This window comes from Melanerpes formicivorus, unplaced genomic scaffold (genome assembly GCF_026170545.1).
Source record: "Melanerpes formicivorus ecotype bairdi unplaced genomic scaffold, bMelFor1.0.p_v2 SCAF_228, whole genome shotgun sequence".
In the NCBI taxonomy this organism is placed as follows: Eukaryota; Metazoa; Chordata; class Aves; order Piciformes; family Picidae; genus Melanerpes; species Melanerpes formicivorus.
Window position 1 is genome coordinate 314,835 of NW_027142580.1, and position 13,837 is coordinate 328,671.

Below are 13,837 nucleotides of genomic sequence, written 5' to 3' on the forward strand. Positions count from 1 at the left end.
TGGGTTCCAGTTTGTGCCCACTGCCCCTTGGCCTGTCCCTGGACACCACTGTCAGGAGTCTGGCTCCAACCTCTTGCCTGCCACAGGTCCTTTATCTCCTGCTGAGCATTGCTCAGCTCCCCTCTGGGGCTGCTCTTCTCTAGGCTCAGCAGCCCCAGGGCTCTCAGCCTTTGCTCCTCACAGAGCTGCTCCAGGCCCCTCAGCACCTTTCTAGTTTCTGCTGGACTCTCTCCAGTGGTTCCCTCTTGCACTGAGGAGCCCAGAGCCGGAGCCAGGACTCCAGAGGTGGTCTCCCTAGGGCAGAGGACAGGCAGAGGAGAATGTCCCCTGACCTGCTGGCCACACTCTTCTTACTGCACCCCAGAGCCCAGGGGCTCTCCTTGTGGTGCCTGCTGAGCTGTGCAGAACTGCTGGGCTGGGGCTGGATTCTCCATGCAAATGGAGCCTGGAGCTCAGGACAGTCCCAGTGGTCACACACACCATGAGGCAGCCAGCATGGGAACAGCTTCTAGCCACAGGAGCAGACTGCAGGCCTGGGCAGGTGCTGGCCCCAGGCACTCCCAGAGCAGGCAGCTGGACCAACCTGTATGCAAGCTTGCACTGCCCTTGGTTCCTCAGGGTCAGCACTTGCTTGGCACTCCCCAGGACCTCCAGGACTCCAAAGTTCACACAGCCATCTGCACCTGCAGGACACCCCCAGAGCGAGGGAAGGGATGGGGAGGATGCTGGAGCTGCTGCAGGCTGCACCCAGTCAGGAGACAGAGACTGGGAGAGCTCAGGTGGGACAAAGCTCTGCTCAGCAAGTCTCCAGCCTTGCAAGGTTTCTCTGCCTGCTTTGCTGCCCTTTGCTCTTCTTACTCAGAGAGGATCTGTAGGGCTTAGCAGCCAAGGAGCTCAGCCTCTACCTCCTTGCTTCCAAGCACAGATCAACCACTTGATGTGCTGTACTGAGCCTTCAGGAACTGCCAGCTGCTTGTTCCCACCCCTGGTGTTTCAAAGGGGCACACTTCAAGGTGTGAGAGAGGCAAGGCACTGTGTGACCTGACAGTGCTTTACTCCACACAGCTGGCAAGAGACCTGTGCGATGGATCCATGCCAGGCCTGCATTGCTGTCCCACCCCATCCCACCCCATCCCATCCCATCCCATTCCATCCCATCCCACCCCATCCCATCCCACCCCATCCCATCCCATCCCACCCCACCCCATCCCCCACTTGCCCCAGCAGTGCAATGCATCTGAACTCCTTTGCTCTGGGGCCAGCCACTGACCTTCAGGCAGGGTGATGTTCAGAGCAACTTCGTAGGCCTCAGCCACAACTTCAATGTTCTCCACCTGAACAACACCCTGGACATTCTCTGCATCTGAAACCTGAGGCAGCAAGAAGCAAACCCTAAAGTCATTCTCCTCAGTGTTCCTGCTAAACAAGAGGAGTCCTTGTCTCTAGCAGCTGTCTTTACCCAGCCTGGGAGGCAGTGTGATGTACAAACACCCACAAGAGTCCTGAGGTGTCCCAGAGCAGGTGGCAATGACAGCCAGCTCTCTCTTAGCAGGCAGCAGCCTCACTGCAATGCAGCCTCTAAACCCCAGGGAACAAAGCCTTAATAGCCAGAGGAGGAGACTCCACAACCTCTCTGGGCAACCTGCTCCAGGGCTCCAGCACCCTCACACCAAAGATGTTGGAGCCTCCTGGCTTCCAGTTCCTGCCTCTTCCCCCTTGTTCTGTGCTGGCACCACTGCCTGGCTCCAGCTTCTTGCCCCCCACCCTCAGCTCTTGCTCAGCACTGAGGTATTCCTAAGCAGCATCCTTCAGTGAGGGTCCCTTGGTGCTAAGGGCCCAGACAATGTGGGCTCAAAGGAATCTCCTCAGGGCTCATCCTTTGGCCCTCTTTGCCTTCAGACACAGCCTCCATCCCCCAGGGCCCACAGCACTCTGCCCAGCTCTGCCAGGCAGGGCCCTGTGCCCTCACCTCCAAGCGGATCTTCTTCTCCACGCCGAGAGCCTTGGTGCTCCTGAAGCACAGCTGCACGGCCAGCTCCGAGCGGGGCCCGACCGTGCCCTGCCTCTGCGACACCGAGAAGCCCTCGCCGAGGCTCTCCAGCCCGCTGAGCCTCCAGGCCACCGGCAGGGGGCAGCTGTTCCGCAGCAGCAGGCTCCTGCTGTGCTCGCTGCGGAGACACCAAGGCTCAGTGCCAGCTGCTGAGGGGCACAGCGGCAGCCCTGCCGCTGGCAGCAGCCCTCCCCATGGGGCTGAAACCACCCTGCAGGTTTTGCTCTTTGCCACAAGCCTGAGAGGGGAGGCCCCTAGGGAGAGCTTGGTGGCAGAAGGGGATCCAACAGCAGGCAGAGCCAGAGCCAGAGCCACTCTCTCTGCACCAGCAGAGGAGAAGCAAATGCATCAGGGCACCCACTGCTGGGGGGCTAGAGCTGGGGACTGTCATGGGACATCCCAGCCAGCAAGGAACGGTGAGCAAGAGGCTGGCAAGTGCTGGGAGCAAGAGGGCTGCTGGCCCAGCCTCCAAGCTGAGGAAAGGGAAGCTGCAGCAGAGCCACCCCCAGCAGAGTGCCCCTGGCCTGACTGACCTGTGCAGAAGCACCCTGTTGAAATGCAGCTGCTTGGGGCTGACCCCCAGCTTCACCTGCACCCCTTGGCAGCACAGGTGGAAGACCACTGGCTCTGGGTTGCCCTTGATGCAGCAGATGAGGCTGTCTTCCACCAGGCCAGGTGAAGTGGGGTATGCCCAGATGCTCAGCTCCTGGCCCCAGCCCCACAAAGAGAAGCACAGAAGAACATTCAGTGAGCAGGAGGGGCAGCTCCTGGGCTCTGCTGCTGCTCCCTGTCCCACCTGCCTGTCTCCTACCTGCTTCTCCTTAGGTCCCAGCTGCATGCTGGCAGGCTCCAAGAGGAAGGTGCCCCCACTGCCACCCCGCTCAAAGGAGAAGTGCACCTCTGCCTCCCAGGGGCTGACATTGCAGATGGAGAGCTGCTCGCAGTTGTCATCCTGCAGCACAGCCTTGGACCTGGCCACAGAAAGGGCAAAGGCTGCAGGGGAGCTCTGTCAAGCAGCCTGAGAGAAAGGCTCATGTGGGACACCTTGCATGCTGCCTGTGTTCATTCCCTGCTTCCTTGGATGCCCAGCCCACACTTGGTGTCTCCATCCCAGAGGTGTGCACAGGCCACTTCAAGAGGCCTTCTACAAACCAGGACCTCAAAGGTGCCTGGCAAAACAGAAGCACAGCAGGCACCTGGATTCCTCCCCTCCTCTGCTGGCTTTCCCTCCCTGCAGGCTTCCCAGGAAAGTGTGGCAAGAGCTCAGCTTCTCTCTTCCAAAGCAGCCAGGAGACTGCCTGGGCCCAGCTCCTGGGTGAGCCTGAGGCTGAGGGCGGGAAAGCAAAAGGATTCCTTCCCAAGAGGAATCCCAGAGTTAACAAACACCTCCTGGTTCAGGTGTGGGACAGAGGTTGGTGGGAAAAGGTCAAAAAAAGGCAATGCCTCAGCCTGGCCAAATCCTCTTTTGGTTTTTAAACTCTTTTGATTTAACCTCCCTGGGGTGTCAGAATGCCACCAGCTCTCCAGAGCTCCCCTGCAGACAAACCTCCATTTCTAATGCTGAAAGAAGAGGGAAGTGAAAACCAGAAAGATGCCAGCAGCTACAGGGACATTATTTTAAGGCCAGACTCTATCCAGCAGTGAGGATCAGGAAAATGGAAATCCCCTTTGCCCTGCCCTGCAGGTGCTTGTCCCCCAGCCGCAGCTCCAACCATCAAGTCTTGCTGACACTGCAGATTTCACGGAGGGTTTCCAGTCCCTCAGCAGAAAAACTTCCTTTGCTCCTTCAGGCTGACCCACAGAGCTCCCAGCACTTGAAACAAACAGCACAAAGCTGCTGAAGCTGAGATGGGGGCTGACAAGTGACCCCAAGCTGCTTTCAGGCCGCAAGCAGCACCTGGCTCTGGCCACCAAAGCCCCCAGGGGGCAGGAAGATCAGCTCCATCCCCCCCAGCACTCCTGTGCCTGCTAGGTGCTCAAGTTGCCACAGCTGTGCTCCTTCCAAGCCACCAAACTCCCAGCTCTCTGCCCGGGCCTGCCCTGAATCGTGCCCCTGGGTGCATGTTCCTGGAAGCACAAGGTCCTGCAAGCAGCACAGCTGGGGGCTGGGCAGCACCTACCTGTCTCTTGCCTTGGCACACAGCAGCGGCCCGAAGTGGAACATCCCCGTGCTCAGGACATACTGCTTGGAGATGATGGCATCAGCTGCCTTGCTCTGCCTGCAGCGAGGAAACACCTCCCTGGCACAGAGAGAAGGAAGAGTTGTGAGATTCTCTGAGCACAAAACCTGCTCCCAAAGGCTGAACTCTTAGTGCTGGCTGAGGCACAGCACCGCTGCCCAGCTCCAAGCACGGCAAGAGATGCTGGGGGGCTCAGGCAGGTCCCAGGGGCACAAGGGGCAGAGTCTCAGCTCTGAGCTCAGGGGCAGCAGAGCGGGACGGCCCCAGGGGCCAGCCTTACCGTGGCTCCTGGCTGATGCTGGGGTACAGGCAGGTGCCCCTGCAGTGCAGCTGGTAGGGGCGCTTGGTGCCCAGCAGCTCGAAGTGCAGCCTCTGCTCAAAGCTGCCCAGCAGCGCGGAGCTGAAGTGGACCTGCAGCACCACCTGGCCCTGGGCAGGCACTACCCAGCGGTAGCTGCTGAGCCTGGCAGGGAAAGAGGAACCTTCAGGCACTGCTGAGGAGCAAAGGAGAGCAGGAGGAGCCATGGTGGAGCTGGGGTGGGAAACCTCCTTGGCAAGCTGGCCCTGAAGCAGAGGGATCCCTCCTCCCTCACAGCTCACCTGGCACAGCTCTCTGGGGGGGGCAGGGTGTCCACGTGCCTTTGGTCCCCCTCAGAGGAACGGCTGGGGGGTCCTGTGGCTGGTCCCTGGAGATCTCTCCTGCCACAGCCAGAGCTCTGCTTTCCCCTCACAGCCTCCTGGCTGCTGCTGCCTTTCTCCCTTCTCCAATGGCCTCTGGCTGGGGTGCCCTGCTCCTCTGAGGTCTTCACCCCAAAGGGAGAGAGCAAAGGGAAAGACAGCTGAGACCTGCCCTGAGAGCCAGCACTGCAGGGGAGCTCTCAGCAGAGCAGAGCACAGCACAGGGGCAAAAGCCTCTCCTTTGACCTGCTGCCCACATTGCTGGGGATCAGCCCAGGATAGGGCTTTCAGCACTCAGTGCCAGCTCCTCTCCATCTTTGCACCTCCCAGCTGAAGGTTTGAGGGGCAGAGCAGGCTTTGCTGCTGAGGCTTTGCCTCTCCTCTCAGACTGGCCCTGTGTTTCAAGCAGAGCTCTTTCTTCTGGACAGCCAGAAGGGATCTCTGCAGGCTTGGGCCCTGTCACATCTTCACTGCCCTGCCACTCTCACCCTTTTCCATCCCACCTGCCCCTTTGCCCCCATCCAGCCTGGTCCCTGTCCTGGCACCTTCACTGTGGGCACAGTGGGGACATCCACAACACTTTCAGGAGCCTCCTCCTCTTCTGGCCCTGTGGCAGCTGCTGGCAGGAGCACAAAGTGCTGGAGGACTTCTGCAGGCACCTCCCGCTTGGCTGGGCAGCGAACCACAGAGTAGACAGCAGGGGGAGGAATGGGGGGCCCTGAGGGACCCAGGCCCAGCTCATCCAGCACCTAAAGCAGAAGAGCAAACCTTGGTCATGCTCCTGTGGCCTCTATCCTCACACCTCCTGAAAGACACTGAGCTGTTAGGGAGCTCTGATTGACTGAGGTGGAGCACAGCCCTTGCTCTGCCCAGGGTGGGGAGCAGGCTCCAGAGCAGGGCCAGGACTACAGGTGGCACCTGCAGAGGAATCTCTGCCCCAAGTGACTCAGCTGAAGGGAGCAAAGCCCAGGGGCTGCCCTGGCACCCCCTTTCTCCCCAGACTGGCAGAGCAGCTGACAGGCAGGAGGCCTGCACAGAGAGCACTCCCTCTGCCCCCAGCCAAAGCACAAGGCTGCTGAGGGACAGCAGCAGCAGCCTGGAGAAGGCTCTGTGCCCTTGGCACCCGCTGGGACACAAGGCCCCAGGGCCCCCACGGGGCAGGCTCAGCACCTGAGCATTGTGGGGCCCTACCTGCTCTGCCCCTGGCAGCTTCCTGCTCTCCAGGATGGTGCTCAGCACATCTGCAGAGCTCAGCACCTCGATGTCCAAGCAGGGCACGCCGACTTCTTGGCCACTGGCTGACCCTGCTGCACCTCCCCCTTCCAGCTGAGACAACTTGGGGGCCTCAGGAGGCTTCAGTTTCTCCAGGAGCTCTTTCTCCTGCCTCTCCTGACGCTCCTTCTTTTTAGCCTTCTGCCTTCTGGGCCTGGATAAATGCTGCTGCTGATCTTCTGCTTGCTGCTGAGCTTCCTGCTTTGAAGGGGACAGCAGGACACCCTGCACCCTGTCCCAGCATGACAAAACACGTGCCACATCTTTCTGTGATGCCTCATAGGCCTTAAAGCTCAGGGCCAAGTTCTTGCTGTCAGCCTGGCCTTGCTCTTGGGCTTCTAGCTCTGAGCAGGTGTCTGCCGGGGCAAGCTTGCTCTGCTTCTTCTCATCTTCCTTGCCAGCTGCAGCAGAGTCTGGGCCCTCCTTGGCAGAGCCCTTCTTGCCTGCCTGCTCACTGACACTCAGCTGCTTGGTGCTGCTGCTGGATGTGTTGATGCTCTGGGCAGGAGGAGCAGGAGAAAGCCATCAGCATTTCAAAGCAGGACTCAAATGCTGCAGGACACTGATGATCTTTACAACAGCAGCCCAGGCATCATCTGTGCCAGGTGCTCTACAAGTCCCAGGCCAGAACACAGCTGGTACCCAGGTGAGCTCAACTGAAACCAAAGCCCTCAGTGCCAGACCCACAAGCAGTCAGCAACATAGGAGCTGCCCCAAGCCCAGCAGGAAACTCCAGAGCCCTCCTTCCTCCTGAGCACTCCTTGGGGCTCGTTTCTGGGGATGCTGAGTACCCCTGACTCTTTAGGAAGCCTGGCTGCTCACAAACACCTGGGTCCTGCTGCTCTCTCCTGCCAGGCAGGCAGGAGCAGACCCCACTTCCCAGGCAGGCCCTGGCTCAGAGCTGCAGGGCACAAGCAGGGTGGGGAGGAATGCTGGACCAAAGCCACCCAGGACTTCCCAGGGCATGTCTGGAGTCGTGTGGAGCCAGGACTCCAAGGCAGCCTGATCCCAAAAGAGCAGCTCACCCCCAGAGCTGTGGCAAAGCCCCTGGTGAAGCAGCAGCACCATCAGGCACCAGCTGTTGTTTCCCAGCACAGCCCCAGCCAGGAGCAGGCTGCCCAGCACGGCCTGGGGCTGCTGCATTCTCAACAGGGCTGCAGCTCAGCGGGAAGATCCCCAGGGCTCTTGCTCACACAGCCACCCACCTCCCTGACCAGAGGCTGCCTTTTCTGCTCTTTCTTGCTCTGCTTCCACTTCCTCAGCTCCTCTGCCTCCTTCCAGTGCTGCAGCTCCTGCTGCTGCTCCTCAAGCTCTTCAGCCAGCCGCTGCAGCGCCCTGCAGCAAGGCAAAAGGAAAACAGCTCTGAGAGTCCCCACCAGAGCCCTGGGCTCCTGCACTTCAGCCACTGACCCTGAGCCCATGCAGAGCCCTTACAACCTCTCCAGGGATCTCCCTCAAGCTGGGGAGGCTGGGAACATTCCAAGGGAGGAAAGGGGGGAGGGGGTCTGCAAGGCCAGCCCCAGTGAGGCTTTGCTGTTGGAAGGGCTAAATCCTGCTGCTGCTCCAGTAAGGTCCCCCCAGGCACCGGCCAAAGGCTGCTCCACCATCACTCCACACTGATGCCTGAAGCTCTCTCTTGATTTCCCCGAGTAAAGCAGCTGACCAAGCACTTACACCTAGTTCTCCCTGCACCAGTGCTCAGAATCAGAGACTCACAGAATCCCTTTGGATGGGAGAAATCTTTCAGATCATCAAGTCCAACCAGGAGCCCAGCACTGCCAGCTGCCCACTAACCCATGCTCCTCAGCACCACCCCCACAGGGGTTTGGCAGTCTCTCCAGGGGACTCCACTACTGGCCTGAGCAGCCTGGCCAGGCCTTGATAACCCTTTTGTGGTGAAGAAACTCTTCCTCATGTCCAACCTAAACCTCCCCAATGCATCTTGAGGCCATTTCCTCTTGTCCTATCGCTTGGTCCTTGGGAGAAGAGACCAAACCCTGCCCCTGGCTCCAACCTCTTTTCAGGGAGCTGTAGAGAGCCAGCAGGTCTCCCCTCAGCCTCCTCTTCTCCAGGCTAAGCAATGCCAGCTCCCTAAGCTGCTCCTCACCAGCCCTGTTCTCCAGAGCCTTCCCCACCTTCATTGCCCTTCTCTGGACACACTCCAGCCCTTCAGTGTCCTTCCAAAACTGAATCTAGGCTTGGAGCTATGGCCTCCCCAGTGCCCAGGACAGGGGGACAATCCCTTCCCTGCTCCTGCTGACCACACTATTGCTGATCCCACCCAAGATGCTCACTGATGCCAACTCTGCTCAGCTTGTCCAGCCCTTCTCCATGGGCATGGCCTGCTCCTTATGGAGGACAGCCACAGCAGTCAGAAAACAAAGGCTGCAGCAGCTCCCCTCCTGCAAAACAGGCTCTGAACAAACAGGATTCCTGCTGGAAGCCAGCTGGGACTGTGGGAAACCTGTGCTGTCTGTCCTGGGAGATGTGCCTCACACAGACCCACACCACAGCCCCTCTGCTGAGGTGAGGAAGGGCTGAAGGGGATGGGAATTAACATCATGAAATTAGAGACCCTCAGAAGCATAAGGGCAAGGCCAGCACAGAGCCCAGCTGCCTGCAGCAGGCTCTGAGCCCGAGGCCTCAGCACTAGCAGCAGGAGGAGATGTTCTCAGCTCCCTGCAGGAAGGTCTCTCCTCTGCTGGCAGCCAGGCAGGGGGAAGGCAGCATCCCTGTGCCGCTCGGCAGGGACACTTTTGGCCTCTTCTCTGGAACCTCCCCAAGCCCAACCAAGGGCCCCAGAGCAGGGACACCTTGCAGGGACACTGTGCTGGGCAGCTCCCCACAGAAGGCTTACAGACCTCTGCCTCCTCTCCCTCTGGAGCTGTCGGATCCTGCTCTCCAGCTGAGCTTTCTGCTCTTCCGTGAGGGCATCAAACTCCTCCTCCCCCAGCTCCCAGAGCTCTGCTTCCTCCCTCCTGGCCGCTTCTTCCCGCTGCCGGCCTTCAGCAGGCACCAGAGGAGAGACAGAGCAGAGCTGTGCTGGGGGAGCTGCGAGGAGCCACAGCTCTGGCCCAGCCCTGCCAGGAGCCAGCAGGGAGCTCACAGCCCTGCTCCCAGCTCCAAAGAACCCCCAAACCAGCACCAGTCTGGCACAGAGGCATGGTGCATAGCCGGCTGCTGCTCAGACATTGAGCCCCAGCAGCTTGCACCTGGGCCCAAGCTTCAGTGCTGGAGACTGAGAGAAGTCTCCCAGCCTCAGCTCTGCTGTGTTCTAAGCAACAGTGAGCTGCACCAAGGCAGGAAGTCGAAGGCTTCCTGAAACTACCTCTCACCAGCTCTGCTGCTGAACCAGACACATGTGGACAGGGCTGAGGGCTCTGGAGAGAAGCCTTGGGAGGCAGGGAGATGAGGATTCTCACCTTCCTGCTCCTCTGCAGCTGCCTGCCTGGCTTGCCAAGAGGCAAAATCCTGCAGCAGGTTGACAAAATAGATGCGAGGTTGGTTTCCAACAGCTTTGAGCAGGCAGAGGAGAGCAGACACTGTGCTGCCTGCAAAGAGGCTCTGCAGGCCATCAAACACCACTCCCTGGGAGCAGTCCCTCAGCTGTGAAGAAAGGCCAAGAGAAAATCAGCTGTGCCATGCTGCAGCTCTGGGCCACTCAGTGACAAAGGTCACCAAGCAGCTGTCCCAAGCTCTGAGCTGTCCCCACGGCCCTGCCAGCTGCTGGCATCTGCAGCTTCCCCCAAGGAGCCCAGGACCCCTCCAACAGCAGGACTCCTCCTGCTCTCCCAGTTGTGCCTCTCCAGCAGGAAGGTGTCCTTTGCCCCCTGGCCACGCACCTGCAGCCTTTCAGAGAGGATGGCCACCAGCAGCTCTTCGGGCAGCACGCAGCTCACCGGGCCCAGCTCTGCCACCGTGCTGCCGCTGGGGCTCAGCCAGGGCTGCGCAGGAGGGGCAGAGATGAGAGGAGAGCCGGAGGAGCCCTGCAGTGTTGAACAGCACCACACTGAACATCACCACAACATAAACCCCCTTGGCACCCCCTGGGCAATCCCAGCTGCTGGCCTTGGAGCTGAGCTCTCTCCCTAGCAAGGGACTGAAAGGAAAGTGCAGGCCAGCGGCTCCGGGGGACAACCCTGCAGAGCACAGCCCTGGAGCAGCAGCCCCCAGCGCTGGCACCAGCACACAGCACAGGAAGGACAAGCAGCTGACCAGGCCTCCTGGACTAGCCTGATCTTCAGCTGCCCAGGGCAGGGGGGTGTCCCCATCCCCGAGGGACTGAAAAGCCAGAAAGATGTGGTGCTGAGGGACACGGTGTAGTGGTGACCTGGCAGTGCTGGGTCAGCAGCTGGATTTGATCATCTTGGAGTCCTATCCCGACCAAAACAGCTCAAAGGTCACAGAAAGTTCCCTGGCATCAGCCAGGGCAGGCCATGCCTCACCTGGGAGCCTGAGGACTCCGTCGGAAGCTGTCTCTCAGCAGAAGCCTGCCCCTTGCCGGCCGCAGCTCTGGGCTGGCCTCGGGAGCTGAGGGGCTGCTGCCTGCCGTTGTCCACAGAGCTCTGGGGCCTGGCCTTGGTGCTGCGCCGCCGCCAGAGGGCAGCAGCTGCCCTCACACCTGCGGAGGGCCCAGAAGGCTCAGGGGGCTGCTGGGAGGAGCACACCAGCACCTTCCACCCCAGTGGGCACCCTGGCAGGGACACTGCACTCGCTGTTCTCCAGAAGCAGCTCCTTCCCTGCTCTCCTCTTCCTGTGGCAGGACAGACCAACCTGGCACTGCAGTTACGAGCCAGAGAGGTTTGGATGCCTTGCCCCACCTCCACTGTCCATCTCCACGGGAGACAACCCTGCCAGGGACCCAGACCCTTCTTCCTTCCACCAGCTTTCAACCCAGGCAGGTTCAAAGCTGAGCAATGCCAAGGTAGCCCAAGCAGAGCCAAGCTGTGGCCTCAGCCAGCAGAGCCTGGGCTACCCACTGCCCCATAAAGGCTCCGCCAAGAGCTTGGACTCAGGTGGAAAACAACTCAGTGTGCAGGAGCTGCAGGAGCTGACAGCACCCCCAGGGAAACCGCGGGAGAAAAGAGCTCAGCTACAGCATGGCTCTCATCTCAGACTCCTCTGGGAGCTCCTGCCCTTCCTCTTGGCCTTGTGAAGCCACAAAGTCAGTCACCTCATGCCTAAGGAGCCACTGCAGAGGGCTGTGCCTGCTGAAAGCAGGCAGAAGTTCTGCCTGATGGCCATGAGGGACAGGGTGGAGATTGCACGCAGGCAAGGGAAAAGCTCTGAGAAAGATGCTGGGGGCTTCCCCACCCCTAGCAAAGGAAGCTGTGCAGAGAAGGGCAGGGCAGGGCAGGCAGAGTGCCCTTGCATGAGCCCTTCGGCTGGCGTCTGAGTCCCCAGGACTGCTCTCTGCAAGGGCTCTGCCCTGCTCTGTGCTGCACCCCTGCTCCTCAAGAGCCCCCGGGGCTGTGCCACTGCTCTGGAGCCAGCAGAAGCAGGAAGCCCCGGGGGCTGCAGCAGCGCTGCTCCGGGCCCAGCCTGTCTCCTTACGGCCATCCTGTGCCTGCTGGAGGCTCTGCTGGCTGCCGGCGGCGCTGCACAGCTCCCGGGCTCGCCGCCCTGCCGCGCTGCTCCCGGCCGCCACGGCCTCGCTCACCACAGCGTCCAGGGACAGGCAGGCGGCGCCGTAGTGCTTGGCCAGGGCGGCCGCTGCCGACGTCTTGCCTGCAGAGAGAGGGAGGCTGCTTGGGGACCCCTGCGGCCGCAGGGCTTGCCGGGGACAGGCTCTGCGAGCTCCCCAAACAGAGGAGGACTTCATCCCTCCCTTAGGGAGCCACTTCAAGCCTGGGCCTGGGGCGCTGCTCTGAGCCCTGTGCCACCACCACTCAGACCATCCCCTGGCCTGTGCCGCTTGGCGTTGCCTCAGGCAGCAGCTGGGCACAGTTTAGGGCTCGGGCCGGGCTCGGCACTGCTCCACAGGCAACAGGGACACCAGGCACCGTGCTGCCATGCAGCAAGGGGCACATGGTCACCCTCCTGGGGGGAACCAGAGCCCAGCTGCATGGACACCAGATGAGCCACACCACTGGCACCAGCTGCTGAGGGCCTGGGACCACCCCAGCAGAGCTGTGCCTCCCCCTGCAGCGCTTCAACTGCTCAACCCAGCACCGTGCTCCACCAGGACATGCCTCTCCTGCTTCCCCCCTCCTCACAGCCAAGAGCTCCAGCTCAGGTACCTGCCAGGGGTGCCCCATGGATGATGAGCACGATCCCTTTGCGCTGTGGGGCTCCTTCAGCGACGCTGAGGTACCGGGCGAGGGCCCTACGGACTGGGCTGGCCTCCAGTTCTTCTGTGGCCTCCTTGATGCTGGTGGAGCTTGGCTGATGCTCAGCTGTGCAGAAATGGGTAGAGGAGTCAGCCTCCTGCCTACCTGTGATCCTCCTCATCCCCTCCAGCCCCTCAGATCCTGGCAGAGGAGACTCTGCTCAAACCAATGTCACATCCATGGACTTCCTTTCAGCTTGTGCAGATCAGGCTCTGCCCTTGATGCTGCTGAACATGCCCCTAAGTAAATGGGGTGGCAGAAAGAGGAAAGCAGAGCATGCAGCAACACCTAAAAGGACTGAGAGAAATCTCCTTCCATCAACTGTCTACATGGTCCTCATGGGAGCTTGGTCCCAGGTCCTGCTGAGTAAGGAGGGCACAGGCAGAAAGGGGCATCTGACAGAGCCCCAAGGGAGAGGCTCCACCTGGGTGCTTTAGAAATGTCACTGCAGTAGATGTGGCTTGGCTCTGAATTCACCAGAACAGCCCTTAGGAGGTCACCCAGAGCACCTCAGCTTGCAGTGCCAGGGAGGAGAGCAAAGGCGCTGAGCTGCCCAGGACAGCTTCACCATCAGCCTGACCCCAGCAGCTCCCGGGGCAAAGATGTTCCTTTGGGGAAGCTGAGGAAAACTCCCAGACCTCTGCCTTGGCCCTGGCCCTCCTGCAAGGGGACATTTTGAGTTCTTCCCCAGACAGGGCAGACAGAAGCTTGCTTTGCTTGCTCTCATGGCTGTCACAAGTGTCACCCTGGACCTGCTCCACCAAGCTAGGGAGTGAGGAGAGCTCAGGGGAAGGGGGCTGGGCTCCCTGCTGAGCCTCCACTCGAGACAACCAACGTCAAACCTTCAGCCTTGTCCTGGGCTGTTGGGTCTTGAGGACTGGACCTGGCCTGCTCATCCTGCAGCCTCTTCTGGCCCTGACAGCCCTCTAGCAGCTCTGGAGGCAGCTGCTCCCCTGGGGCACGTGGAGGCAGCAGCAAGGTCCTGCGGCAGTCGTAGTCTTGCAGCTGCCGCAGGATCTGTGCATGGGAAAGGGAAACCACTCGTGGGAGGCACTGCTGGAGCTCCAGCACAGGAGCTCCAGCACAGGAGCTCCAGCACAGGAGCTCCAGCACAGGAGCAGCTCCCCAGCCAAGCCATCTTCTCCCTCGGGCCTCCCTCCCAACACCAGGGACTAGCCAAGCCCCTCCACAGCCTGCCAGCAGAGGAGCTAACCCTGCAACACCACCAGGCTTTGCCCTGGCTTCTGTCTCCAGCTCCCTGGCACGAGGCTGGGAATGCTGCAGTGCCCTGAAGCTCCAGGAACGTGGCCTTGGGGACCAGACTTTGT

General features: G+C 60.6%; 1 protein-coding gene across 1 annotated transcript in view; it reads right to left on the minus strand.

Moving 5' to 3' along the window:
• The window catches only part of LOC137458163 (hydrocephalus-inducing protein homolog), a 66,212-nt gene that overhangs the window by 11,702 nt on the left and 40,673 nt on the right, over nt 1-13,837 (minus strand). Inside the window, 18 exon segments of the mRNA XM_068169852.1 lie at nt 584-683; nt 1,271-1,370; nt 1,970-2,168; nt 2,584-2,756; nt 2,862-3,021; nt 4,171-4,290; nt 4,511-4,693; nt 4,831-5,033; nt 5,454-5,657; nt 6,100-6,678; nt 7,386-7,515; nt 9,042-9,183; nt 9,603-9,786; nt 10,023-10,166; nt 10,626-10,801; nt 11,734-11,907; nt 12,420-12,575; nt 13,352-13,526. Of these exon segments, the coding sequence (XP_068025953.1) occupies nt 584-683; nt 1,271-1,370; nt 1,970-2,168; nt 2,584-2,756; nt 2,862-3,021; nt 4,171-4,290; nt 4,511-4,693; nt 4,831-5,033; nt 5,454-5,657; nt 6,100-6,678; nt 7,386-7,515; nt 9,042-9,183; nt 9,603-9,786; nt 10,023-10,166; nt 10,626-10,801; nt 11,734-11,907; nt 12,420-12,575; nt 13,352-13,526 (3,302 nt within the window).